This window comes from Bombus fervidus, chromosome 9, assembly GCF_041682495.2.
Source record: "Bombus fervidus isolate BK054 chromosome 9, iyBomFerv1, whole genome shotgun sequence".
NCBI lineage: Eukaryota > Metazoa > Arthropoda > Insecta > Hymenoptera > Apidae > Bombus > Bombus fervidus.
In genome coordinates, this window is record NC_091525.1 from 6,464,485 (window position 1) to 6,490,273 (window position 25,789).

Below are 25,789 nucleotides of genomic sequence, written 5' to 3' on the forward strand. Positions count from 1 at the left end.
GACTCGACCTAGACCGACGAAAGACATTAAGCAACATTTTATTATATAGAAAAAGAAAACAAACAAATCTTACAAAACAATGAGCACATTAACAATTATACACGATCGTATAGTTATAATATGTATAAAGAGCGTGCAGGCCACGATCAGTCGGATTATTCGAAAATAATCGTCAAGTGGATACGCGATAAGCAAAAATACAATTCGCACGTTTTTCCGATCAAAGGAAAGATTATTGACAAACCTGCATTTGCACTCACAGTCTGCATATCATCAAAAATCCACATTTAAGTAACCATCAATGGCACGCGAAATAATTTGGCCCGTTTATCTTACAATTCGCGGGCAAAACTCGAAAAAAACTAGTGAATAATTTCCATAAAATTCGAAAGAAACTAACAAATGAATAATTTCCATAAAACTCGAAAGAAACTAACAAGTGAATAATTTTCAACATTGTTTTGTTAAAATTAATGTGACCCTTAATTTCATGTATATATCCATTCAATTCTATGTCGAATTATATTTCAATTTATATTTATATTATAATTTATACTACATATTCCAATTTTTGTTCAACGAATTGAAATTTTCTCGTAGAAACATGAATATTACTACAGATATATTTAACTTACCAAAATTGACGAACTTCACGATTTCGAGCATTTACAGACTGTTTCTTCCAAACATTAGTTTCATTCACTCTAACCTTAAAAGTAATACGACGCTTACGAACATAAACCATATCGTATTTGGTTATTACATTTATATTGTTATTATTTACCTAAGTTGACAATGTATTTACATATGTTACACGATTTCTTTTCTACTTAACAGTACGAGCGTAAGATGTTCCATGGAACACAGAGTTTACGATAAAAGCGATATCCATTTCGATTCTACAATCGATCTAAATACGCTTAAACTTCGTATATGAATATATAGTCAAAGACATGGCTCAAATAAATTACAAATATTTGTTCATTAGTACAATCCGTATATTCGCGTTCGCTTTGAAGCTACGAGCAACGCCATTTCTTTTCTTTGTTTTTCTACATTATTCAACTTGAAAATTGATCGAGTTATTTATTATGAATTAAAGTCGTGTTGATTAACGACGTGGTTTTCGTTTCGACGACAGTCGCGAGAAGGCATCGTTTCTCTCGGTAAACAGCAACACCAATTTTAATAATTATCTCATGATTAGTTGAAATTTCGGATACTTATTAATAGTCACGCAATACGCAGCTAAATAATTTAATACTAACGGTAACGCCAACGTTATATATTCAGCGTTGTATTTACGTATTTTAGCGAGGTTGATTTTCTTGCATAATAATTTCATTCTATGGTACATATTACCTCTTTTCCTGTCCTTAGATCCTAGATCACTATTGCCAATGATTCAGAAATTGATCGCAAACCGCAATCATTCATTCAATTATTGCCAAACAAGACGTACAAATGCAAAATGTATATTCAGTTGCAAATGGCAATGTAATCGCCAATATTCTACGAAAGTGTGTAATATACAGATCAGTTGATGGAATGTTTTCTGCATTCTTGCTCCTACGTTTTCTCTGGCGATATAATACGAAAAGTACTCTGCCGTGGACTTATTGAGATATTAAAATTTTTCAATAGAAATATACGTCTGTTAGTAAAAATACTACGTTTCAGTAATCAGTTTTCTAAATATACAAGATGAATTAATTGATTTTATTGAACGGTACTTAAAATAACGTCATGACTGTTTTCTTTTTAAATCACTAGCGAGACATAATTCCAATATAAAATAACTCATATTTGACCACGTTTATCGCGTTTCGAGTAAAAAGCGCTACGTGCAAATAATTAGCTTAAAACCCTTTGCGGACGAGTGTCGGCAAATAGCCACCCAAGTCTTTTTACCGTTGTGGGCGCATGTCGGCATATAGTCGCCCGAATTTGTTCACAGTTCCAGACACTTATTTTGAGGTTTCTGGCGTACGTCTATTTTTCTGAGAGATAATCTTATGCGTATTTACGCATGCGTAATGTAGTACAAAAACAGTACTATGTTTTTAATGAAAGAAAATTATAGATCTTTAGAAATCCTATTTTTCGTTTAACGTAAACTCACGATGTAGGATGATGGTCGAGTCACAACGAATTTCAGAGTTTCAATGGCATTACCAGGCGAATCAGCTAGCTTTTTTTTTATATTTTATATATTGTTTATAGTATCTTATATACGATACCTAAAAGATCCAGAAAGGACATGTTCGATAGTAATAGTAGTAATGATGAATATTATTTTAAACCTGATAAGATAGAAGACGACGACAGTGCTTTAGACGACGGAAACAAACTCCATTCAACAAGAAAACGGCTCAGACGTTTCAATATTTCTAGTTATAGTGACAGTGATGATGAACTAAATATTAAAGAAAATACAAACCTCAACAATGAACAACGCAAATGTTCAACGTGTATATTTTCTCAACTGCGCGTGCCAATATCCCTCGGCCACAAAGGGTTTCCTAACCTCAATCATATCTATAACAAAACACGCTAAAAAATAAAATGTATCAAAAACTGTATATTTAAAAAAATCTTCGTATTTCCCGATATTCGCCTCATTAAAAAGAAAGAAAACAAAAAGTGAAAAATAAAAAGAAGAAAATATCGGCAAGTAATATATCTCATCAAGACGTTCTCTAGACAGACTATAGTGAAAAGTTGACATTAATTTTACTAAACTACAGGTTGATGCCAAACGATTCTTCCACTAAGACAACCTGACACGAGCAAACAATGCCTTGGAGAAAATTTTGTACAGACTACAATGCCAGAGTGACTAGAGTTTATCGCTATTTCGTTCAACTGTATAGACTCGTTGTAGGGAGGAACACAGTTAGATAATTCCGAACAATTTTCGGAAAATCCTAGCAAACGAACTCCGTAACCAAACGGTGAACATATTAGTCGGCCATCGGCAGAGAAACATAATTCTTTTATATAACCGGAACCAACGTTAGGTTCCTCTATGTAATGCGTTAATCTAGGTGTATTTTGATGGATCATGCGATTTCTCGGAATAGCGTACATTGTTTGTTGGCCTTGCCTATTTCGATTCTGAACCCTAATTCTATCACCGATAATAACGACAGTATTGTTACTCGATCTAGAAAGCCAATCCCTCTCCCTTCTAAGCCGAGCTTCCCTAATTGCTACGTGTGCTTCCCACACGTCAGTCGTACTTACATGTAACTCTATATTACCGCTAGGAAAATTTTCGATTATATTGCGTGGTCTTAAGTAGTTAAGATGAACATTTGGTCTCGGCCTGTGGTCCTGTCCTGATTCTCTTTCTTGATCGCCAGAACCTTCTTCCAGTATGCTCTCATCAGCCGCATAAATGTCAGCGGCGTATATGTACCTATCCCCCTGTCTATTGTCTCTATCCGTGTTTACACGGGAATCAGACGAGCTTGAACTAGAACTAACTTCGATCGAGCCGAAATTCGCTCTTGTCGCATTTCTGTCCAAACGCGAATTCCTTGATTGCGACCGTGACGCTCTACGAGACACTGACTGCCAATTATTTCTCGGGGACCTAGCTGATTGCGCGTTATCTGAAAATCCAGCCGCGTTCGATCTCGTATCGGACGTAGTATGAACTACTCTCACGCGGTTGTTTGGACTTTCTATTAAAAAGGAAGATGTTATACCCGAGCGAGAAGGTTGAGGTTGTTGAAAATCCTCGAACTCTTCTACGGGCACTTCGTTAAGCTGCGGTGCTGTCTCCTCTCCTTCTTTCGCCTGATCCGCTGTGCTGGATACATCACGTTCTTGTATGTCATGAATACAAGTCCACTGGAATATACAATCATCAATGAAATGTAAGAAAAATATATGTAACCAAAGTCGATTGTGTAAGCTTGTTAATATCAACCTCAGATTTTTCTCCGTTACTGACATTCCTAGACAAAGCACACCATCCATGAGGGTGCACTTGCAAACTCGATATTATCTCAGCATCATCACCAACAGGGAAATCAGTTAAAAATTCTACTCTGTTATGTGTACGAGAATGGGAAAAAAGATGCGTGAAACTTGCCACGTTTGGTATCGTAGTTTGAGATGATTGCATTAACCGATACATATTTGGCTAAAATAAAAATTAATTTGTATACAAAATGTGTTAAGTAAGATATGAAGATGTAATACCAGAAATGAAACACACTCTAAATCCTGCCAAGTCCTGAGTTAAAGTGCTTAACTTAAGGTTGTGTATAATGATGAGGTATCCAGAAGTAGTACTTATTAACATTTTATTGGCATCTGGACTAAGTCTAGTTCGCATCAATCCGTTTGTATGGAACACACGCGTATAAAGAATACTATTTTCTGTGAAACTATTAATGTCCCAAGTATATATACTACCATCAAAACCACTGGTTAGTAATAAATTATCTTTGGGACTATACTCTATATTCTTCACCCAATTCGAATGACCTTGAAGAGTTCTTATTCTATTCTTTAAGTTTCTAGCATCCCAAAGAGCTACCGTACTATCATCCGAACATGTTGCAAACATACGTTGGTCCAAAAACCTATTGTAAAAAAAGTTATTCTTATCAGATATTTAGTGTTACAATAATTAACTTACATTAATTAGGAAAACAAGATCTACACATACCTAACACAATTGACACAATCGTTATGAGCATTATCAATCGCATGGATCAAGCTTCTCCTCAGAGGATCAAACATTAAAATACTTTTCTTCTCGCATGCCGCCAACAAAAGAGAGCTGTCATACAAAAAAAAGTATTATGTTATTATTGTATATAATATTTTTCATAGAACTAAAAGCATGTATGTACTTACCCATCTGGGGAATATTCAAGATTAAAAACTCCACCATGGGCAGCGGCTGCAGACAACGCATGATCCCAAGAAGTTACCGGTTGTATAGAGGAGTAAAGAGTTTTATGAAAGTGATCAGCATGTCCCAAAGAGAACTGTACACCTAATTCGCGTTGCCTTAACCAAAGGCTACTTGCTTGTTTGGTTTTTATCCTGGGCATTTCAGCCAGGTGTAAATTTTACCAGCATCCAAATAAATATTTTTGGCAACTCAGAAAAGATCTAATACTTCGTAAACACAGTTTAAAAGCGCATAATTCGAACTTTAACTTTACGGATTCGTTTTAAACCTTTCTTTTATCATACGATATAAAAGAACACCATTAGTATTGCCAGGAAAACGATTGATAAAAAGTTTTGATTTCTTCTCTAATAAAAAATACACCATCGACGTTTTTTTCCAAATAATTTTTACAAGATTTGAAGACGATCGTACAATACCGAGTGAAGGCTAAGGTTAAGTGCAAAATACCACTATCGGGCAGTATTACACGTGACTCTTGACAGATGTCTTTACGTTTTCTTCAATTGACGATCTTTCACAAAACTAAAAACGATTTAAATAACTGACTGAAGTGTCACGACCACAATCCAATGTCATACTTCGATATAATTTTAAGAAATTTTAAACACCTGACACAACACGAATCAACGCCATCTTTGCTTTGACATACAATGTCGTGCGCTGAGAATCGACGAAACGAAAACTCGAGCGCGAGTCTCGAACAGGATTTTCATAGTGCGTTACATTCCAGGTTCAGGTAAATTAAACATACAAGTACTTCATTTCCTCGAAAATCCGTTCTTCTCACGAAATTAGAAAGCCATTTAAGTATGAAAAACTGTAATTGCTGTCCATTATTAGAAAACCGGTCGTACAACAAGTGTATATATGGTATTGAACTTCGCGTAATTAATGAGTAAATAACATTAATTTATACTGAACTTCAGTTTACACACACACATACATTTTGCTATTTTTCTAATATATTTTATCGACAACGATACGTACAAATTTATGTAACTATATAAGCATATGTACATTACATAAAAATAACAGCATAGCAGTTAAAACGAATGTAATTATTTTACACAAATATCGATTCTTGTACAACCTAAACTTAGAATATACACACTTCAGTAGATAATTTTCAGTCCTCATCATAAAGAACTGTTTGTTTGTCGAAGTCGAGGCCACTTCCGCCCGAGTGCTTTTCGGTCCATTCATCGAATCTTTGAGACAGTCCTTCGGACATATAGTTTCTCCAATCACCGACTCTGCCCTTTCTTATAAATTTGTCATTCTCTGGCGCGTCCTTCTGTGGAACAATTAGTTCCATATTTATGGCCGGGTTAACTGCCATCTTTGTGAACTTTAAGTGCTCACAAAGAACAGCGATTTGTTCCTCTGTCGGAGTTTTCCCCAGAAATTTTGCTGTCCTCCTAATCGTTTCCTTTTGATCCTGAAACATCATTGTTTGAGACATAACTTTATAAATAGATCGCGAATTTTTATGCGCTTATAAAAAATCTAAAGGCACACAAATACATGGGATATAGATAATGTCCATACATATAAAAAATACCCAAACTTAATATTACATTTAATAGATGAAACAAATTTATGTCTAGATTTTACTTTTTTACTTGTATTTACAAAACTATGAGTTCGGATGAATACCAGTCGTCTGATTTTAAATATATTACTATATTACCTTCTTCATTCCTTCATACGTTAAAAATAATACATTCTCTTGATCTCTTATAGCCCAGAATTTCAAAACGTGATTCCAAAACGGAGTCAATGGTACTTAAATTGAAAGTAGTTGTTAATGAACATATATGCTATATAGATATTATAATACTAATAATAATAGGTAATAATTACAGACCAATTTTTATAGTAATAAATATATAAAAATATATATATACACATATGCATATTCGGTACATACTATTGTCATCTAAAAACAAGTCAGCAAATTCTTCGAAGCTCCCCACTATATTATGAAATTTCTTACAATAATGATAAAAGCTTACGCAGGTATCCTTTGGATTTCTAGCAACGTAGATGACCTGAAACAATTCACAATATCGACGTAATTTATTTCTTATATATTTATCATATATTTTCGCTCCTATATATAATATATCACGATCGTTGATTATAGTATAATATATTGTAAAATGTTTAAATACTTTCGGTTTCTTTTGATGGATTTGTTGTGGCAATAAATCGAAAGGGAGGTGAGATTTAACGTATCTGGGTCGTTGCATCGTCATAACGTATTTTACCGAATCACCCATCTTCGAAAACCATTCCACAGAGTCCCCTGTGACCATCAATGACGAAGCTCTACAGATAAGATTCATTTGCATGATCTACGAAAACCTTTCATGAAAATTGTTTCCTTTTTTTTAAATAAAACGTACTCGAGCAATGGGTTACGTAAAAGAAACAGAGTTTCAGCACTTTTGAAATCGAAGTTATTTGCGATACACCATACCATTTCCTGTGCCCAATGACTACCTGCAATGAATTAAAAAATTGGTAGAAATTCATATCATTATACAATATGCCCCAGATTTTAGCGGCTAAATTTTACCATTATACATATTTTATTGATTAAAAACAGAAAAAGATATTATATAAGCATATGTCGTTTAGAGCTTTATTAAAAAATTATGACAAAGATATTAAATACGAGTTTACGTGATCAATCGATAAAAAAAATTAATGATGCGTTTACAAAATTAAGGCAAAATAAAGATGAACTTCACAGAGTAAGAAATTCCACTTTCGACCGCTGTCAATCTCATGTTGTCAAGAATGATGGATATTTTGAGATGGAGTGTTTGTTAATTCTGGGAGCGCTATAAGAATATTGCGTTCCTTTTAACAATTTGAGATAGTGAACACAGCTCGTATAAATAGGCCAAAGATGAATATTGCTCATCTATTCGCAAGTCTGTTACTGTTCCCTTTGTAATTCATACTTCTGCCATAAGTTTTTAATAAAGTTTTAAGCGACCTATGTTTATGTAACATTTATTCCCCCTAGTTATAATATACTGGCAAAGTTTCATCGTTAAAACCTAGGACACACTGTATAAATATAAAACATAAAATATAGATTTGAACGAATTTTACCAGTTCTCGGATATGAAATCATCCACACATCATCGTCATAGATCTCCATATCTCTGATATTCACCCCATGAAAAACGAATTGGGGTGGTAATAAACAATGGCCTGGTTCTACTCTTAGGAAACTAGGTTTCACGCCAAACATCTTATCCAATCTTCGTCCTACATCTCCTTCGATCGTGGTGAAATTAAGAAATTTTTTGTCCACTGCAAAGATTATACTCGATGTAACGACAGAATCATGCAATCTTTCGCCCAAATCTATGTAAATTGAACAACTTACTTGGTATACAACTTTGTTAGAAAGAATTCAAACACTGGCACACGAACAAGAGTGTTAATCGCCCTGCAGTCTGAAATGAAATGAGGTTCACGGACTTATTGGTACCTTCTCGGCCCACTGACAGACCAGTTTTCTCTTTTTTCAACCTAAACAACTTTCGATTCTTGGGAATTTAATATACATATATGGTAATGATGGCTATAATATAGTGCAATAATATATAATTATTATAGATAAATCAATGAAAATTAAGTATGTTGCTTGGTTGATTATTCAGTCGTTGAACAATATTGTGCAATAATCTTAGAAAGAAACTGCGTCTCTTGCTCTGTTAAGTTTGTATATTACAAACTGATACAAATTTTGTTTTATTTAAAACCATTTCATTTTCATAAAAGCATAGAATGCTAGAAAGATGTAATTCGAAGATTATTTCGATTTATTAACTTTCTCGTAACAGATTTCTCTCTGGAGAAAGTTTACGCTTTCCAACTAAATGTACCAATACTCGTATATGTTGAGTGATGTACTTAAATCTCAAAGAATATAGGAATTCTTTTTTGTCGCATTAGTGTTGTCTCATCGCTTTTGATCTTTTGCAACTGTTATGACTCTCAATCCCTCTATCTTCCTTATTCTCTATATCTCCCTATATTCGACGCATGTTGTGGATAAACAATAAACGATCTTACGAATTCTGTTTCCTGAACTCTTATATAGGATTTATGTAGATATAAGGAAAACATGCACGTGATCGATTGCTGCGGCTGCAGCTTTTGTCTTTAATCGATTATCACTCGCCAATGTTCAGGTGCGAACTGCAAAGAATTGTTATTCTATGGTTCTTTCTACTGGCTAACGAACCTTCATAAAACTTTTCTGATTTTATTTATTCCATTATCTATAACGAATACTTGAGATTGATTATGGGGGTGAATAAAAATACATCAATGTGTATAATAAAAGAGGAAATAAAGAGACAGGACGAAGATAGGTTTAGGAAAAATGCCAGCAAAATACGACGAAGGAATCAATGAGGGAGAATACAGTATGCTGGTAAAGGAATGTTGGCAGGAAGAAAAAGAAGAGAAAGATAGATGCGGATGGACAAGATGGGGAAAAGGAAAGGAAGAATATTTTAGAAGGTGTGGGTACTCGGAGAAAGAGGTAGAGAAGTTTGAAAGTGAAGGGAAAGAGATGTGGAAAATTTGGGAAATAACAGATAGATGCAGGTGGAAGAACAAGGAAAAGCGAATAAGATCTGGCAATCTAAATACGTTTAGAGACATGGAAAAATAATAGTACTAGATTGACCAGGTTACATGAAGCGGAATGAGGAAAGGAGGAAAATAGATTGAGATCCGAAAACAAGGAGAAAAAGAATATATATTGCAAAGAAAAAAATAAGAGGTGACGCGAGCTATGTAGAAAAGAGCTGGAAACGCTGAAAGGATGGAAAGTTGGGCAGAAAGTATGGAGGAGTCGCTGGGAGATAAGGGATAGGCAAAACAATTAAAGGAAAGAAAGAAGAAGCAGACAAAAGAAATAGAAATGAGCTGTTACGTCTAAGTAAGGGAAAAACGCACAATCAAAGAAAACAAAAGGCAATGCAAAGTACATATTTAGATTGCAAGGGTAGATTTAGGTATGTAGTTTGTTACTTAGTCACCATAGTTTCCTTGTTCGATTTTAAGCATAGTTCTTCTTAATGTTGGATTACTACTGTTGTTCATGTGCATGTTTGCACAATGTGAAGTGGAGGTCACCGCAGAATTAAAAGGCAAGCGAAGGTGAAGATTATATTCTAAATATGTATTTTACTCTGTATATATATTCTAAAAATACTAAAAATAGATTATATTTTCTAAGAATTTGTTTCTTAATAAGTAGATATTAATTCATATATAATATATTTATTATCATTAAATATTAAAATTGGAAATTCATCGTATGACTAAGATGGTATTTATTAATAAAAAAATTATAATAAATTCGCACATTGGAATGCATTGATCTCTCTGCGATTTTGATTCATTTCTAGCTTAGGAACGAAACATTCCGTCTGCACGTGTGATGAAAGATGAAATTCTTCGTTCTATTTACTAAAATCAGTCAATTTACGCTTGTATAATAAAAAGGTACGACTAATCTTAGTAACCTATATCTATATTTATAACAAACGAAAAAACACAGCCGTTATTCCTGCAAGTAACGATAATCGTTGAGTAACAGCGATGCTTTTCGAATAAGCATCCAGTATGTATATCTTCCAGCCCATATTTGCATGGGTAAATGAATTGTAATAAACGATATCTGGCCAGGTAGAGTTCGGTGTAATTTCTAGCACTCCACCTTCACCTACAAGAAATGACAGTGAATGAAGAAACATTTATTTATAAAAGAAAAAAAAAAAGAACTAGAAACTTTATACTTTCTTACCTGGTTCACACGTACTCACTAATGTTCTATTAAATTGTTTAAACGTCATAAAATCATCATCTAGTCTTCTGTCTCGGGCACCGTGTTTGCTTAAACAAAGTGGTCCAACTAAGAGAAATAAGTTGTTCCGGCATTACATATCTCTTTTCGAAATAATTTCGATTACAGCCGGTTCTGTGTTTACACGGATTTTGATTTAACACGAATTGAAAACGCACGATTCCCTTTTTACAGGATATAATTTCATTTGACGCGATTCGAACGGCGCGACCTTAGAAAATATTCATTTGGCACTTTACACTCGAAGCTTCCGTTCATAAATTATTGTCTTTGTAAATTTATAAAATAAGAAATACGTTCAAATATGACTAAGAATTAAATAAAAATTCAATCGAAAATTTTTACAGGATTTGCTCGAAAATAATGTATTAAATAAAATTAATTAAGAATAAAATTAAATAAACATTTGTTCCAAGTTCTCACTCTTGCAATCTCTTCTATCTTTTTTATCACGCGTTTCTTTCTCTTTTTTCGAGAGTCAATTAATCGTGTAAAAACAGGACCAGGTGTACAAATGTCTTATTACGAACCTGCGGTTGGTCTCGGTTGTCCTCTTCTGGTGAACTCAACACCCGCCAAAACTCTGATTTTACTTTGCGCTGCATCACTCAGTTTATCATATCCACCGTGTGGTTCATTAGTTATAATCAATGGGTGGTATAAATTGGGACTGTGAGGATTATTTCCGCCGTGAACACGGAAATTGTACGTCAATCCCCGACGCAGATATATTTTGGGTACCAACTGACCCTCGATGTACCATGCCAAACCTGTAGACGTTTGTCCTACAAATTGAACAAACTAATATATTGCTTGATATTAAACATTAATAAACTTAAACATCATAACAAGTATTATGCTACCTAAATATGAATTCTATAAATTTAGTACATCTTTAAGTATCCCATAAATGAAGAAACATTTGTATTCTCCATTAATAAATGTAATCAAATTATTTGAAATATCTCGGACTCTAAATCAAACCTGTAATTCCTTGATAGCCCTTTTTGCCCCCAGACGGGCCAATAGTAGCTCTAAAGGACCGAATACTTCTATCAAATATTTCTGTCTTCTCCCAAGGTTCTCTGGCAAAATAAAATTTCCAATTAGTAGAATCTGTATAAATATAAATTATCAGCGTATTACTTACATTAGTTTCTCATTGGTTTCCGTAAAATCCATGCATGTGTTCTCCGGTTCTTCAGGAACTAGTTCTAACTTCAGATCGCTCTTAGGATATACATCGTGGAAAGTCGGCTCTTTATTTTCATCCAATCTTCCCAAAGCCCATATCACGTAAACTGGTCTATTCGTTGGATACTCTTTATCTCCTGGATCAGCTACGATATAAAGTGTCCCATATAATTCCACTTCGGCACTTCTCTTCCATTTTATGTGCTAACTTACATGAGTTGAGAGTACGTCTATATGTAACGATACTAATTCCATCTTCTCTAACAGCAGTATACATCTGGTTATTATCTAAACCTCCGAATAGTTCATCTCTGCAAACTCCCCTGTATTGGCCGAGAACTTTTCCACACTGTTGGTAAAATAGGAAAACGATTATTCTTTATTTATACTACATTCTACAGATCACTCGAGACGCTTGCTCATGAATAGTATAGAATATTGGAATTAGACATAAATAGGTGTAATAATTACAAACTGAACTTATATAATTTTCTATTAACTGTGTATAGTATAAGGAAAACTAAGGATAAGTTATACTATGTTTTGAAGATTTTATTACAGACCAACTTTGTTAAAGTTTGCGTTTAAAATTAACAAGTGTCTCGTAATGTATCATAAGTGTTGATAATGTTTTTGGTATTTACGTACTGGTGCTTTCGCTGTGATGTTATAATCCACAGCGTAGCCTCGAGTACCGTCCACATAAGCAATCACAGCATCCGCGCCTTCCATTTGGCTAGAAGTTTCGGAACCAGAGAGACCGAACGCCATGTATTCATCTTCTCCTAAGGTTAATTAACGTCGTATTATACCAACGCGTAATTAATGCAACATCTGGTCAAACAAGATGATACATCATTCGAATAATTATTTTTTAAATACTTTTGTTTGAATATTATGTTTGCTACCAGATAACTGAACATGTTTTTAACTATACTTACTAACTTGTCCTGCTAATTGGATAGTGATCTGTGGACCAAAAATTTCCCAACCGATTTGAAATCGTTTATGGAGTTGAATGCAATTCGGTAGAGTCTGCGTGTGCTTGATCACCTATACTTTGATAGATCGATTACTAGTACGCAAAGTTTCATTTCAATAAACTATCGAAGACTGAAAAAATTGATTACTTTTACTAACGAAGGAGGTACGTTTAATCCATCTGGAACTATGACAGAGCCGTAGCTGGTTTTAGTTTTTACGTCGAAGATACTTAACCAATCGATATTGAAAACTGTCATGTCTCCAGGTAATTGAATCGTTATATCTTCTTCCTTGTAGGCGCGAATTGATTCCAGGCTGATGAAACGCAAGAAAACAAGATTAGCTGAGAAAATCTACTTGTTGAGAATAGAATTAGCCAAAATTGAAAAATCTGTTCGTTTGAAAATTTCTAGTGATTACTTACTAGCCATACTCGTCGGGTACTTTCGTCCCTTTGCTGTTAGGCTGTGGACCAAGTCCAACCCAAAAATACGTGTCTGTTCCCTGACCATCGTATGTAAATTCTGGTATTTTTATGGTTTTCGAATCCAGAATTACGATGGACCCTGAAGATACTCCGTGTGATCGTTTTGTCAATTGAGAAATCTTTTGCGGTACTGGTGGATCGAATTCGTCGGGAATGTACACGTCGCCAAACGTATTCTGAGAAAAATATTTTTTTACGGTTATTTCAATGATATACTAACGTTGAAACAATTTTTATTACTGTTATACGATATACCTGGCTGCCTAAATCATACACAGCGAACCATTTTATATCCGTTATTCTTTTATTATCCGGTAAAGTAAGAGTGAAATCCTTATTCAAGTACCGATCGAGGACATTCGTTCTGGAACAAGAAGATATCTTTAAATCACGTACTTTCTTCTCAAGGTTTCTGTTACACCGAAACAAACTGACTTGCCCCATTCATCCGGTACGATGAAACCTTGTGGACCAGGTCGATTCGACGCACCAGCCCAGAAAAAGGTGTCAGCTCCATTGCCATCGTAGCTAAAGGAAGTTAGCAACAATGTGTACTCGTCGACGACGTAAACGTCACCAGCTACTTGATGATGATACGCGTTCAACTTCCCAAGGTATTTCCCTCTGTATTCTTCGTGATCTGACTCGTCGAGACCTATTGATTTCATCGTGAATCACACTATGGTTAGAAAATGATTACTCACTTAGGAGTTCTTTGTTCCGAATCACGGTTACGAGAGAAAGTAAGGAAAATTAAACTTTACAATATAGATCACTGTTTTCATTATGATCATGTTTACGCAATACGGACGCTTGATGGCATTGACTTGTTAAATATTCCTTACACCGATACATTAAATATTGAGCTGTATATTAAATATCTAGAAAATATAAAAATATTGCTGTTACATTTGACGTATTACTATTTGACTGATTGAACGATTGATATTAACAACTGATCGAAGCTGATATACTTGTCATATTTGACTCGACTATCTCGAAAATTTCCTAAAACCATCACAAACTACGTTTGACAGGCGGAGATTTCAACTCCCGGTCAAGGAACGTCATTCGACGCCGCGTTCACTACTCGAATTATTATCCATCGATTCACTGTCGGAACATACGGTTCCCTCGTATAATCGAACGTTTTGAGAAACATACCACAAACAGGAAACAGTACACATGTTAAAACTGTGACAAGAACAGGCGCTATCCACCTCCTCGTAACATCTGCCATCACTTCATCTTCCTTGGGTTGCTGAAAATGCCTCAAGTCTTGTTCCTGAACGATTCGATTTTAGTTTTGACGCCACTAAGATTCATGGAAAAACGAAAGCTCGATCGCAAGCCAGGCGACGAAGCCTCGAGAAGAGAACGACAGGGCACGCAGTCACTGCAATGGACGCGATTCCGACTTGTTCTGGCCACCGTCTTTAGAAAGTAGACTTTGAGTGTTCGAACGGCTTACTATACCGCTCTCCAGCCACCTTGGCACGTGTTCCTGTCTCGAAGAGAAAGTGTGCGTGTACTGGAAGTACCTGGAACGCGTTCCGATGTCTACGACTCACGGGTTCTCTTAACCTGTCGAATTGGAGGCACAGTGTCGTTGGACTCCTGTCTTTCCGGTACTTTAAAATGGAATGCAAGTCAGAGAGGAAAAATAAAGTTGCCAGTTGAATGGCTAAACAGCATCCGCTGTAGCGCGCTATGCCGAGGTTACTTATTTATTTCTAAATGCACGTTTGCGAGCTCAGGATTATAATATTATTCTTTCTTTTTTTATTATTCTTATTAACATTGCAACTATCAAAGTTCGGATTTGTTTAACACAATTAATGTTGATTTTTACTGAGACGGTGATGCCATTTACGTATTTCAAGTCATACAACATTTCTATATAATTAAAGATTATTGCAATACTATTACAATGTTACGTTTATTGAGAAGTATGTATTGTATTTCAGATTCTACAAAATTCGTTCATAAGATTCTATAATAAAATTAAATAATTTAAGAAAAAATATTATACAAATCCTTAAAATTCCTCCTCACCCGAAATTTGTTGATGTAAATTAAGTAAAAAAGAATTGCGAATGAAATATCAGCTCATTAACGTTATTTTCTTAATGGATTCGAGAGACAAATATTTGTAAGGCGTGTATTTCGCGTTTAAATTCAACGTTAGCATGTACATACATATATACATACATGATGTTTGATCGATTTAGAGCCGGTGTAATACAAAGTAAATAACTCTTAGCAGTACGTTTACAAAACTCAAGCATTTCATTATCTCGATAATGTTGAACACAGAATTGAATAGCCAGATAAATGGTAAGATATTATACTGATATAATTCTTAATCCCTCGAAATAATATCTTATGATTCATAGATTCGGTCGAGGAGCAATTCATATGGCTTCTCAGATTCGCTACAGTAAGAAAGATCAAAGATTTTTTAACGAAAATGTGAGTAAACGAATGTACGTATATCTCTTGATCAATTATATCTGTTGTTAATGACTGTTGGTATAATTGTAGTCTATCGATAGATCTACATTATCCTACACCAAATTTAAAAACGCCTATTACGTCAGCTATCGATCGCGGTGATCTGCAGATCTTATCCTTTTTGTTAGAGAAAAATTCAACTGATCTGGACAATACTACTACTCAACCTTGGGCTAGGACTGCTCTTATGTACGCCTCTTACGTTTCCAAAAACCCAGAAATATTACAGATTCTTTTGAAGAAGGGGGCAGATCCTGGAAAAGTGGATATGTAGGTCGTACAATTAATATAAATGTCTATGCTTTTATTTCTAATAAATGTACACTTGTAGAAGAGGTTGGACTTGTCTTCAGTATGCGATTGTAGCAGAACGATCGAAGAATGTAACATTTCTTTTAGATTACGGCGTTTCAATAAATCAAAAGGACGTACAAGGAAGAACACCGCTTATGATCTCAGGTGAAAGAAATCAAAGTGAAGATTGATTAAGATTAATTTAGACTGTCAATTTTTATGAACACAACTAACAAAATAGGATTCAAATAGAATTTTATTCTTTTATTCTATTAAAAATTATAATGAAATTGTAAAAATCATCTTACTTTCGATATTTTATATATATTTGCATGTTATATGCATTTTATGATTTTCCGTATCCTTAAATTTCACACAAGTGCGTATAAATCGCAGTCTACTAAATATTTATTAAGAATCATTTGTCCAGTATACAGTTCGAACGTGGACATTCTCTCGATTTTATTGGATCACGGGGCTGACGTCAATATACGGGACAATATGGGTTTCATCGCTCTTCAAATAGCAATTTTATGGAGAAAGAGGGACGCAGCGATTATATTAATTGAGAGAGGAAGCGATATGAGCGTTGTTACACCTTCAACCAAGGCCACAATTGGACAACTTTGTAGAACCAGTATGCCGAATATTCTTCGATGCCTCGAACCAAAAAGATATTATAGCATTGATTGATATTTTTATTATAACATCGTTTTCCCTCGTATTACAAAGCTTTTTCCATTCTTGATATAATACATTTTGTTTTTCAATTTTTAAAAATTTATACACAAAAATATATGTACAACGTCGTTCAGAAATTGAGATGGTACGGAGAAAATCTTTCTTTTGTTAATCTGTCAAATTCTTGTATCACGTTGTCGGGCAATCTCTCCTTCCACTCGCCGACTTTACCATTTCGGATAAACGAACCTTCAACGGTGATTTTTTTCCGCTCCTTGTTCCTTCGGACCACATCCTCGTGATTCACAGCTGGATTTTTCTTCATACTGGCAAACTTCAAATGTTCCTCTAATACTCTTACTTGAACGTCAGTCAGAGTTCTATTAAGGAACGCAGCTGACTTCCTTATCGCACCAGGCAAATCCTAAATTTTACAAAAAGGATATTCGTACCTTCGAAGCAACTGCAACTGTATAAGTTTACTTACAGCTATCATATATTCGTATTTCAATAATAACATATTGAGAGTGGTTTGCTTCTTCCAGAAATCGAGAACGTGGTCCCAATATGAAGTATAACTCACTACAAAAATAATAATTCTATGATGAAGTTATTATATAATTCATACAAGGAGCAAAGATACATATCTAATTGCACGATCGAATAAAATGTCAATTTTGGTAGCACAGAATAGATCAGTATGGAATTGATGGATATCGAATTTTAACATCGCTAATCGTGTCTCTTTTATCTACGTGTCATCTTTTATCTTCAATTGTAATAACATGTACGTACGTTTATCTGCTAGGAAAAGGCGGCAGAAGTCGGAAAAATTGCCACGATAACCTTCTATTATTTGACAATGATGGAAATAGGAGATGCAGGTATCTTTTGGATTCCTCGCCACGTAAATAATCTTCGGCTTTTTCTCGCCTGTCCGAATCTGGCGTGGGAGTAAATCAAAAGGTAAATGAGTTTTGATGAATCTTGGAGAAGCTTTATTTTTCGTATACTCCACGCTATCCAAGGTTGATAGAGGTAACTGCACTTCCGGATGAAGTTTTGCGTAAGGTAAATAATCAAAAAGTATGGAGTACCTGATAGAACACATAATTTGTATTATTTTTAATATTTCTGAAAGACATCGATCACTTCGCTTCGTTAACTTACTCGAAAAAGGGGAACCTTTCGGATAAGTGAACTTTGGCTCCTTCAAAGTCTAAATTATTTGCAATGTTCCAGATCATTTCCTGAGTCCATGTTGTCCCTATAGTTATGTCGTTCAAATTAAAATGTAACCTTTGATACCTTCTTATGATTTAATAAGATTGACTAAGATGTACCAGTCTTTGGAAAACTGCAAACCCAAATATCGTCATCCTTGACTTCGAAGTTTTCAATCACGTCTGCGAAAACTTCGTATCTCGCTGGTAAACAAAAACCGCGCACTTTGATGTACCCATTACGAAATTCACTCGTAAATTGGTCTTGTAAAATTTGGTCCAAGTCATCGGTCTGAAGAGTTGTCATTTTAAAACACTATATCCTATAAAGTTGTATTTTATTCGATAAACACGGCTGCTTTTCGTTTTACGCGCTTTCTTTAAAAAGGATTGAACATAAAAATTCAAATTCTCGAATGTTTTATTTGCAATGATCGTTGATCAAAGATGCAAGGACCGATTTTGCAAAGATTGAACATAAAAATTCACTCGAATGTTTTATTTGTAATGATCGTTGATCAAAGACGCAAGGACCGATTTTGCAAAGATTATCGAATGCCCTGGCATTCGAGCCAAAAATTGAATCAACTCAAAAAATATTTCGTCACGTAAATATTCCAATATATCTTATCTTATCACAAATAATATCGGACAAGATACGTTCTCAGTTTGAAGAGGAAATCGACTACTTCGAAATCCGTGCATATTCTTATATAGAGCGACTAAGCAGCATTTGGGACAAACGAGTTAATATCGTTGAGAGGTTTTTCTTTCGGCATTACTTTACTAGAACAAGGTTATTGTCGATCTTGCACAGCTTTTTTCTTTCTACCTTGCTCTGCAAGGATAGCTCTTCTCGAGCGTTCATTTGTTCTCCAACATGGAATGTCGATAATTTTGCAGATCACAAAAAAACGTGTTTCATTAGACAAATTATATGAATATAAACCGTCGTGAATAGAGGGAAACAAGACAATTTTCCAGCGACGTTTTGTTCTTTTACACGCTTTCGAGTTAGCGACCAAGGACATTGAATGAATGATACAAAATAGAATGTTGAAAGAGAAATCAGCCGCATTGCACACGTAGGTTTCGCATAAGAAGTTGCTGATCTTTTTTCTTAAATTTAGCATAGTATGTGTGAGATACGAGGATAAAATAACGGGAGAACTGTCCCTATATGGATTCTTTATTTTTATTAACCAAATGAGTATAATCATCATACAAAAAGGTAAAATATTGAAGATAAAAATTTAAGAGACTATATTATCTAAGTCTTACGAGTGGTAAAAAGTTGTGTACTGTAATTCAGGTACTAATAACTACTTTCATCATCTTAAAGCATTTCAGTTTGCCACGATCAAGCGATCCATTTTCAATCGTGCGCTTCCTCGACGTAGCAAGCTTTCATTTTCAAAACATCTTACCAATAAACTGTGAGATTCTAACGCTGTGAATTTATTATTATTCCACGAAAATGAAAATTATCGTTATTATATTATATTTAACATACGAGATTTAACATACGTGCAACGTTTCCTATATATATAGTGACGCTCGCTTAAAGCGCAGTAAATTTGGAAATTTCCATTATAATTCTCGATAAACAGGTAGCGATTTTAATTCAAAAATATTCCAAATACTTCGACAAGATAACAATAATAAATTTAGCAAGAGCAATCAAGAATGACAAAGTACCACTTGTTTGCGATCACTGTATCAATTTATCAACAGATTTAGATAACGTTGAGCTCAAAATATTGAGTAACAGAAAGCTGAATTTTAATGGAACGACTGCATTGACACAAGCAGTACTACGTATTTTTGATATGAAAATATATTGGCAAGACAAAGTTTCTTAAATTCGATGTTAAATATAAATTGTAGGCACAAATTTCCAGAACAACGCATTATGATATCTTAATTCTTAGATCTATATCAAAAACTCCTGGATCATCTAAGTCACTATGTTATCGCTCTAATCCTCGTTACACACAAATGCCTAAATAAACTTTATACCATAAACTTAGACGTTCATGTTTATCCTATAAAGTAAACATTAACACAATGCTAGTATATATTATGCATTATTGTAAATAAAAGTAAGACCCATGGAGAATTCTAGAAACAAATATCTTTAATGATCATCTCAGCCTGAAATGCAAGATAGTTTGTACGTTCTTCTATCGTCTGTTCGATCGTCAGACTGCTAATTGACATTTAAAATACGCACGCGCAAACATTTCTTTAACATTACATGTTGGATATAACGCTAACGCTTTGAGACAGATCTACTTGGCCCCTCAGTACTTTTTGTTGTAATTTCTTACAAAAGATTTTGGCCATAAGTTTGTTACGTCGCGCTTCTGCTTGCTTCTCCTGTTGCCGTCGCTTCTGTCGCACCTCGTTCAAACGAAGATACCGTTTGCGCAACCTCTCCCTCATTTCCTCGTTGCTCATCTTTTTCTGTACGTAAACTGAATATAAAGGTTATAAAAGCAATAAAAATGTAAACGACAAAGAAATGAAAAAATGAAAATCCTTACCTGTTGGTTTAGAAGAAGCTCTCGGTGATTTTAAAACATTCGACGTAGTCGCCATTGCCAACAACTGTATTCGTTTTTCTTTTCTTAATTGTCGCAGATGAGATATTTCCGACATGTATTGCCGACGCGTTTCTGCATTATTTACAAAATCCGCTTTATTCTTACACAAATAATCCTAAAATCGATAAAATATTGTTATATACAATTATGCGATTTTATTATTTGCATTACATTGACTGAAATATTGTTCACATGTTGCAGGACACCCTGTATATAACGCCCACTTACTTGTAAAGTACAATTTTGCGGAGAATTTTTCTTCGTGCTAACTTTTTTAATCATGTTGCAAACACAGCCATCCGTTTTCACCTCGTTAACAGTATAATTCGATAATGGCACTTTTAAGAACGCACCCAGATTATCATTTTTCTGGCCATTTTCTTTTGCGAACGACAATTCGTACGCAATGGCTTTTGGATACGTTTGATAACAACTACAGTTTTTGACGCTTTGATATGCCGTGCCACAGCAACGACAATATTTACAATTTATATCGGAATCACTAGTTTGATTCGCCTCGTCCACGTAATTTGGTTTTCCGTTGTTGCAGGCTCTGCCACGCAACAATTCTTCGCTATTTTTCGCTCGATTATTACAAAAACAATCTTTCTCGCAGTTGCATTTTACATTACTTTGTACTTTGTACTGTGCAGTTTCGTTAACTTGTCCATTAGTAACGCAATAAGGCCACGGTTGAGTCGAACAGTCTTCCACTTCCGCGCGGGAATAGCGAAACCCATTGTATTGAGTTCTCCCATTTGAATGGCAACTGCAGAATCCTTTCGCGTTTTGCATTTCCGGTTCGCGACTGTTCTCGCAGACACAATCGCTCGAACATCCGCACAACTTGATGCGGTTATTTTGATTCAAACTCGATACGTATCCATTATTATTCTGATAATACTTTGAACTATATCTCATTGGTGCCCGACCTTTCTTCGAGTGGTCGTTATCGCATTCGCACACCGTTGTGCAGCTACATTCTTTCAAATTCCCCTCGTCTCTGTCACGTGCATGGAATATCTTCTTCTGACATTCGTCGCACTTAGGAGCGTTGTTACTTTCCAACGCAATTATTGGCGATGCGCACGACTGACATCCTTTGGACACTACCTTTTTAGTGTCACATTTGCAGTCACACGACTTTGACCTCGAGGCGTTTATTTGATTCTTCGTTTCTTTTTGCTTAAGTGAACTCGTCTGGACTTCCTTGTTCGCGCAATGATGCATTACCTCAGACGAGGAATTACTATTCATCTGATCAGACAATGCCTGTGAACCAACTGGACTCTCCTCTCGAAAGTTTTCTATATTCGTATGTACTTTTTGGACGCTGCTCGATCGATCCTTCTGCTCCTGTAAACATTGCATGCAAGTGGTAACTACATTTTGAACGGCGTGATACTTTAAACATTGATTCGCTTGTTCGTTGCATTTGTGATTGTTTTGGAAGTGCAGCGCACTATGCGCCGAACACTGGACATAATGCACAATTTCTGACTGCACCATAGCAGAAGCTGTAGATATTTCTTGAGGGACAGTTTGCATCCCAGTACTGACTAACTTAATTCTGGAATTGTGTAGGTTAGAAGCAGATACGATCTCACCGCCAGTCCTTGAGAGGGCACTGGTAATGTTAGTTGCAGTTTGTGCGCAACTGTTTCGCTTTTTAATACGTTGGATAATACTATTTGATCTATTGGAAAGTTGACACGTTGCTAAATTGCAATGAGATGACCATGGCTCTTCCACTGAATCGGCTCGTGTATCTAATCCGTTCCTTTGCAAATAATCAACCTTACCATTAGATAAATCATGTACATGCGTCAGCGACTCCATCGGTTTCCTTTTGCAGTTTCCTGACCTCGATTTCTTTGGAGATGTTCGTGATCTTTCTGGCCTTCGCGACTCTTCTAACAATTTCTTCAAATTACATAAATGACTGATTTCATTCGTGATCCAAATCAATTGATTTCTTTTCTCCATCTCGGCGTAGCTAACCAACTTCGAGTCTGCAGAGTCAGAACTGCCGCACTTTTTAAGTTCGAATTGTCTTTCTGAAAATGTAGTGAGCAATCTCCAATCGTCACGTTCCCCTGCATTGCTTGAACGAACGATGGGTCTTCTGTTGTTCACAACCGCGTCCAACAACATTCGGTTATGATCAGGAGGAGTAGCCGTCGTTGTCGTCGTTGCCGTTGTCGTCATCGTCGAATTTCTCTGAGAAATTTTACATCTTTCTTTTGTACAAAATATATCTTGCATTTTGTTGCCTTTGCGATTTCTTTGAGGGAAAAAGCATTCAGAGCTTTCGCTCTTGTCTGGGTCGGTAATAGTATTGTTGCTTCGATGACAATCGTCAGATCTAAGACCCATCCTCGCTTTTCGTCCGTCAGTTTCTGTTTTGTCCGTATTCTTATCTATTTTATCACTGCTACTTTCTAACGTAATATCTTTCGTAATGCCTCTTCCATTCCTCATGGATTTTCCTTGCGTTATTTCCTTCTGCAAATTCCAGTTACCTGAAGAATCGCTGGTATTATGCTTTTTCGTTAAAGCCTGGAGTATTTCCCTACCGTACACTCTGCTCCTAGCATCGTCAGGATTCCATGGAACGTTGTCCTCTAGATTATGTTCGATTTTGTCGTCTGTATATTTGGCGGTAATCAATCTCTTGACTACATGATGTATCAGTCTTTTCTTAACTTCCTTGTCGCATTTATTTGCATCGACGAGACTTTTTAATATATTTACGCTCCGCTGTAGATCCTTCACCAAGCTATCCGACTCTCCCCATAGCTTCTCGTTAATACTGGAGCTGGTATTAGGTAGAGTAGAATGAGACCTTCCGGTCTCCGAAGATGAGATATGGCTACCGCTTCCATTAGGAACATTCTCGTATACGTGACCAGGGAAATACTCGAAACTATTTGCTCTGCCAGTTATATTCCCTACATCGTCAGGCTGAGGCGTATGCCTCGTAGAACCATTCTGAGATGGTTCCGAATTACTGTGTCGCGGTTTTGCTTTCTTATTACGCTCGTTTACTTCAACATCTCGTGTTTCATTGGCTTCATTCTTCTTCGAATTCTGAACTTTGTACGTTCCCTTTGGAGTCTTTAACATTAATGTCGAACCCTTCTGCAAACTAGTTCCTCTCTTTGGTAACGGCGGCTTCTCTTCATCGAGAACCGAGACTTGCACGCCAACGGATTCTTGAGTATAAGTGCATAGACTCGTCTGTATAAGTTTATCACAAGTGGAAGGTTTATTTACAATAGTGGCGATAGAGGATGAAGAGTTAAAAATTAGTGGCAACGCGGCTCTGCTCTTATCCCTAGCGTACAAATTTAACTCGCTTTGACTTCGTTTCAACGGTAATTTAGAGGCTGGTATAATTAACGTATTCATGGATGTGCTCTTTTTTAAAGGCGACGTGAGAGGGCATATATTTTCTTTGTTCGTATTTTGTTTGTTTGTTAGTTTTCTTATCTCACCTGTAGGTTTTACAAGAGGGACCTTGGATATAAACGTTGATTTTGGAGTATCATAGTCGTGCTCCTTTTTTGAATAATGCACAAAAGCATCTTGCTGCTTGAGATCCTTAGGAAGAGATTTTTCATTGGACTTTATATCGTTTCCCGTTATTATACCTGGCAAGTGATTCTTAACAATCGGAGTAATTTCAATCTCACTTTCTGATCCCGAAGCATTTCCCAGATTTAATGGTGTGGAATTAGCATTAGGAACCATAGAAGTGGTTGAATTTTTTTGAACTCCCACGAGCTTCCCAGAAATTCCCGACTCCGTAGTACCTTCTGGATCCAATCTTAAAGCAGCAGAACAACCTCTAGCTAAAGCCATGCGTTCTATTGTACTTAATTTCTTATCATTTTGTTTACTGGGTACTAGATTAAAATAACCAACATCTGCTCCACTATCCCACTCGAGTGGCTTATGAGAAGCAATACTAGAAGTTGGAGAAGATATTTTCCTCTCTATGCTTTCTGTTAAAATCTCCTGATTTTCATTTTTCTCTTCTAGAATTGTCTCTGATGTAACATGTTTTAAATCAGGCGATGGAGATTCTGGATTTGACAATGGTTGAGCATATGTAGATGATGACTCTGCGTTCGAGGATTGGCCAATAAGGGGTGGTCTCACCCATCTTCTTCTCTCTCTGGGCACACAAGTCTTTAAATTATACTCCTCTCCTATACAATCTTGTCTGTTAGCCTCTACTTTAGGATTTACTTCGTATATATTATAGTAACATTTAATTGCTTCTGGCGATGTACTAGACGTAGGCAATGAAAAATATTGATCCAAATTTGTATTTTGAGAATACTTGTGGTAATATTCCATTACCTGAGATGAAAGACTTTTGCTTGTTGGACCCAGTTTGATCTTTGACTGCGGTGCCACAACCTGCAGAGAATGCCATGGTGTAGAACTTGTAGTACAGGTTGAACATTCAAGTTTTTGTATTTCTCTTAAACGCGGCAGATCTTCTGAAGCTTCGAAATCTTGCAGATGACCTTCACAGTTCGATGCAGAGTCATACTCCATAATCACGAACTATACGTGCCTTGTCATCTTTTATTCAGAGTTTAACACAGTGTCACATTTTAATAATAAACTGATCCCTTAAAGAAAGTTGTCTATAAACATTCGGAAAATTAGCCATCCTTCTTCAATGACGGCAGCACAACCTCCTTCAAGAGTACGATGCAAGATAGAGGTTAGGACGCTATTGTAAACGAATTCAATTGTGAGACAAAATCTAATTCTCTTGATTGTAGAAAAACTTTCTAGCACAATTCAAGAATTATGAAATGTCAGAAAAGATTATTTTAATAATCGTCACGCTATATTTACCGTGTGTAATGTTCCAATGATAACAAAGTTTTATAACAAACACTTTGATTATTGTTTACATTTCTCTGAAAACTTAACCGTAAA

At 35.6% G+C, this 25,789-nt stretch overlaps 6 protein-coding genes across 8 annotated transcripts; 1 reads left to right on the plus strand and 5 right to left on the minus strand.

Moving 5' to 3' along the window:
* Positions 1-15: 15 nt before the first annotated feature.
* LOC139990814 (DDB1- and CUL4-associated factor 10 homolog) lies at positions 16-5,780 on the minus strand. Of its 2 annotated transcripts, XR_011800663.1 has the most exons (6): positions 4,876-5,780; positions 4,685-4,798; positions 4,229-4,598; positions 3,938-4,153; positions 785-3,858; positions 16-709 (listed from the first exon to the last, which is right to left on the minus strand). XR_011800663.1 is itself a non-coding variant. In XM_072010340.1 (5 exons), the coding sequence occupies exons 1-5, from the start codon at positions 5,073-5,075 to the stop codon at positions 2,737-2,739; spliced, it is 2,022 nt and encodes a 673-aa protein (XP_071866441.1). In that variant the 5' UTR covers positions 5,076-5,780; the 3' UTR covers positions 752-2,736. The 2 variants fall into 2 exon arrangements, 1 of the variants encoding a protein (XP_071866441.1); XM_072010340.1 differs by lacking the exon at positions 16-709 and having other exon boundaries at positions 752-3,858.
* A 47-nt stretch (positions 5,781-5,827) lies between these two features.
* St2 (Sulfotransferase 2) lies at positions 5,828-8,502 on the minus strand. The gene is made up of 7 exons (XM_072010348.1): positions 8,346-8,502; positions 8,066-8,269; positions 7,348-7,444; positions 7,114-7,270; positions 6,870-6,990; positions 6,630-6,724; positions 5,828-6,377 (listed from the first exon to the last, which is right to left on the minus strand). Coding segments are annotated over exons 1-7 (987 nt in total). The 5' UTR covers positions 8,347-8,502; the 3' UTR covers positions 5,828-6,065.
* Positions 8,503-10,294: 1,792 nt separating this feature from the next.
* LOC139990813 (protein Skeletor, isoforms B/C-like) lies at positions 10,295-14,807 on the minus strand. The gene is made up of 13 exons (XM_072010339.1): positions 14,674-14,807; positions 13,945-14,164; positions 13,765-13,873; positions 13,447-13,685; positions 13,169-13,337; positions 12,980-13,091; positions 12,687-12,823; positions 12,252-12,387; positions 11,995-12,184; positions 11,829-11,929; positions 11,375-11,629; positions 10,785-10,892; positions 10,295-10,703 (listed from the first exon to the last, which is right to left on the minus strand). Exons 1-13 carry the CDS (start codon positions 14,747-14,749, stop codon positions 10,516-10,518), a joined length of 2,040 nt encoding a protein of 679 aa, XP_071866440.1. The 5' UTR covers positions 14,750-14,807; the 3' UTR covers positions 10,295-10,515.
* Positions 14,808-15,261: 454 nt separating this feature from the next.
* LOC139990819 (uncharacterized) lies at positions 15,262-17,063 on the plus strand. Its single transcript, XM_072010351.1, has 5 exons — positions 15,262-15,846; positions 15,906-15,981; positions 16,054-16,293; positions 16,355-16,482; positions 16,748-17,063. Exons 1-5 carry the CDS (start codon positions 15,813-15,815, stop codon positions 17,008-17,010), a joined length of 741 nt encoding a protein of 246 aa, XP_071866452.1. The 5' UTR covers positions 15,262-15,812; the 3' UTR covers positions 17,011-17,063.
* Positions 16,978-18,822, minus strand: LOC139990818 (luciferin sulfotransferase). 2 transcript variants are annotated; one of them, XM_072010350.1, is made up of 6 exons: positions 18,691-18,822; positions 18,342-18,609; positions 18,169-18,265; positions 17,794-18,095; positions 17,486-17,580; positions 16,978-17,422 (listed from the first exon to the last, which is right to left on the minus strand). In XM_072010350.1, exons 2-6 carry the CDS (start codon positions 18,526-18,528, stop codon positions 17,129-17,131), a joined length of 975 nt encoding a protein of 324 aa, XP_071866451.1. In that variant the 5' UTR covers positions 18,529-18,609; positions 18,691-18,822; the 3' UTR covers positions 16,978-17,128. The 2 variants fall into 2 exon arrangements, with proteins under 2 accessions (XP_071866451.1, XP_071866450.1); XM_072010349.1 differs by lacking the exon at positions 18,691-18,822 and having other exon boundaries at positions 18,342-18,678.
* Positions 18,823-19,380: 558 nt separating this feature from the next.
* On the minus strand, positions 19,381-25,757 carry LOC139990809 (uncharacterized). The gene is made up of 3 exons (XM_072010328.1): positions 21,056-25,757; positions 20,768-20,942; positions 19,381-20,698 (listed from the first exon to the last, which is right to left on the minus strand). The coding sequence occupies exons 1-3, from the start codon at positions 25,394-25,396 to the stop codon at positions 20,475-20,477; spliced, it is 4,740 nt and encodes a 1,579-aa protein (XP_071866429.1). The 5' UTR covers positions 25,397-25,757; the 3' UTR covers positions 19,381-20,474.
* Positions 25,758-25,789: the final 32 nt, after the last annotated feature.

Excerpts from the sequence above, each read along its gene's own strand:
- LOC139990809 (XM_072010328.1), bottom strand. The coding sequence starts at position 25,396 with ATGGAGTATGACTCTGCATCGAACTGTGAAGGTCATCTGCAAGATTTC. Across the intron at positions 20,943-21,055 it reads CGCAAAATTGTACTTTACAA|GATTATTTGTGTAAGAATAA; the intron begins GTAAGTGGGCGT and ends TATCGATTTTAG. Across the intron at positions 20,699-20,767 it reads AGCTTCTTCTAAACCAACAG|TTTACGTACAGAAAAAGATG; the intron begins GTAAGGATTTTC and ends CTTTATATTCAG.
- St2 (XM_072010348.1), bottom strand. Across the intron at positions 7,271-7,347 it reads TTACGTAACCCATTGCTCGA|AGCTTCGTCATTGATGGTCA; the intron begins GTACGTTTTATT and ends TCTTATCTGTAG. Across the intron at positions 6,725-6,869 it reads CTTGTTTTTAGATGACAATA|TACCATTGACTCCGTTTTGG; the intron begins GTATGTACCGAA and ends TTTCAATTTAAG.
- LOC139990813 (XM_072010339.1), bottom strand. The coding sequence starts at position 14,749 with ATGGCAGATGTTACGAGGAGGTGGATAGCGCCTGTTCTTGTCACAGTT. Across the intron at positions 13,092-13,168 it reads TACCTCCTTCGTTAGTAAAA|GTGATCAAGCACACGCAGAC; the intron begins GTAATCAATTTT and ends ATCAAAGTATAG. Across the intron at positions 12,388-12,686 it reads ACATCACAGCGAAAGCACCA|TGTGGAAAAGTTCTCGGCCA; the intron begins GTACGTAAATAC and ends TTTTACCAACAG.
- LOC139990818 (XM_072010350.1), bottom strand. The coding sequence starts at position 18,528 with ATGACAACTCTTCAGACCGATGACTTGGACCAAATTTTACAAGACCAA. Across the intron at positions 18,096-18,168 it reads GAAAGGTTCCCCTTTTTCGA|GTACTCCATACTTTTTGATT; the intron begins GTAAGTTAACGA and ends GTGTTCTATCAG. Across the intron at positions 17,581-17,793 it reads CCTTTTCCTAGCAGATAAAC|TGAGTTATACTTCATATTGG; the intron begins GTACGTACATGT and ends TTATTTTTGTAG.
- LOC139990819 (XM_072010351.1), top strand. The coding sequence starts at position 15,813 with ATGTTGAACACAGAATTGAATAGCCAGATAAATG. Across the intron at positions 15,847-15,905 it reads ATTGAATAGCCAGATAAATG|ATTCGGTCGAGGAGCAATTC; the intron begins GTAAGATATTAT and ends TATGATTCATAG. Across the intron at positions 16,294-16,354 it reads GATCCTGGAAAAGTGGATAT|AAGAGGTTGGACTTGTCTTC; the intron begins GTAGGTCGTACA and ends GTACACTTGTAG.
- LOC139990814 (XM_072010340.1), bottom strand. The coding sequence starts at position 5,075 with ATGCCCAGGATAAAAACCAAACAAGCAAGTAGCCTTTGGTTAAGGCAA. Across the intron at positions 4,154-4,228 it reads AGGACTTGGCAGGATTTAGA|CCAAATATGTATCGGTTAAT; the intron begins GTGTGTTTCATT and ends TTTTTATTTTAG. Across the intron at positions 3,859-3,937 it reads GTAACGGAGAAAAATCTGAG|TGGACTTGTATTCATGACAT; the intron begins GTTGATATTAAC and ends TGTATATTCCAG.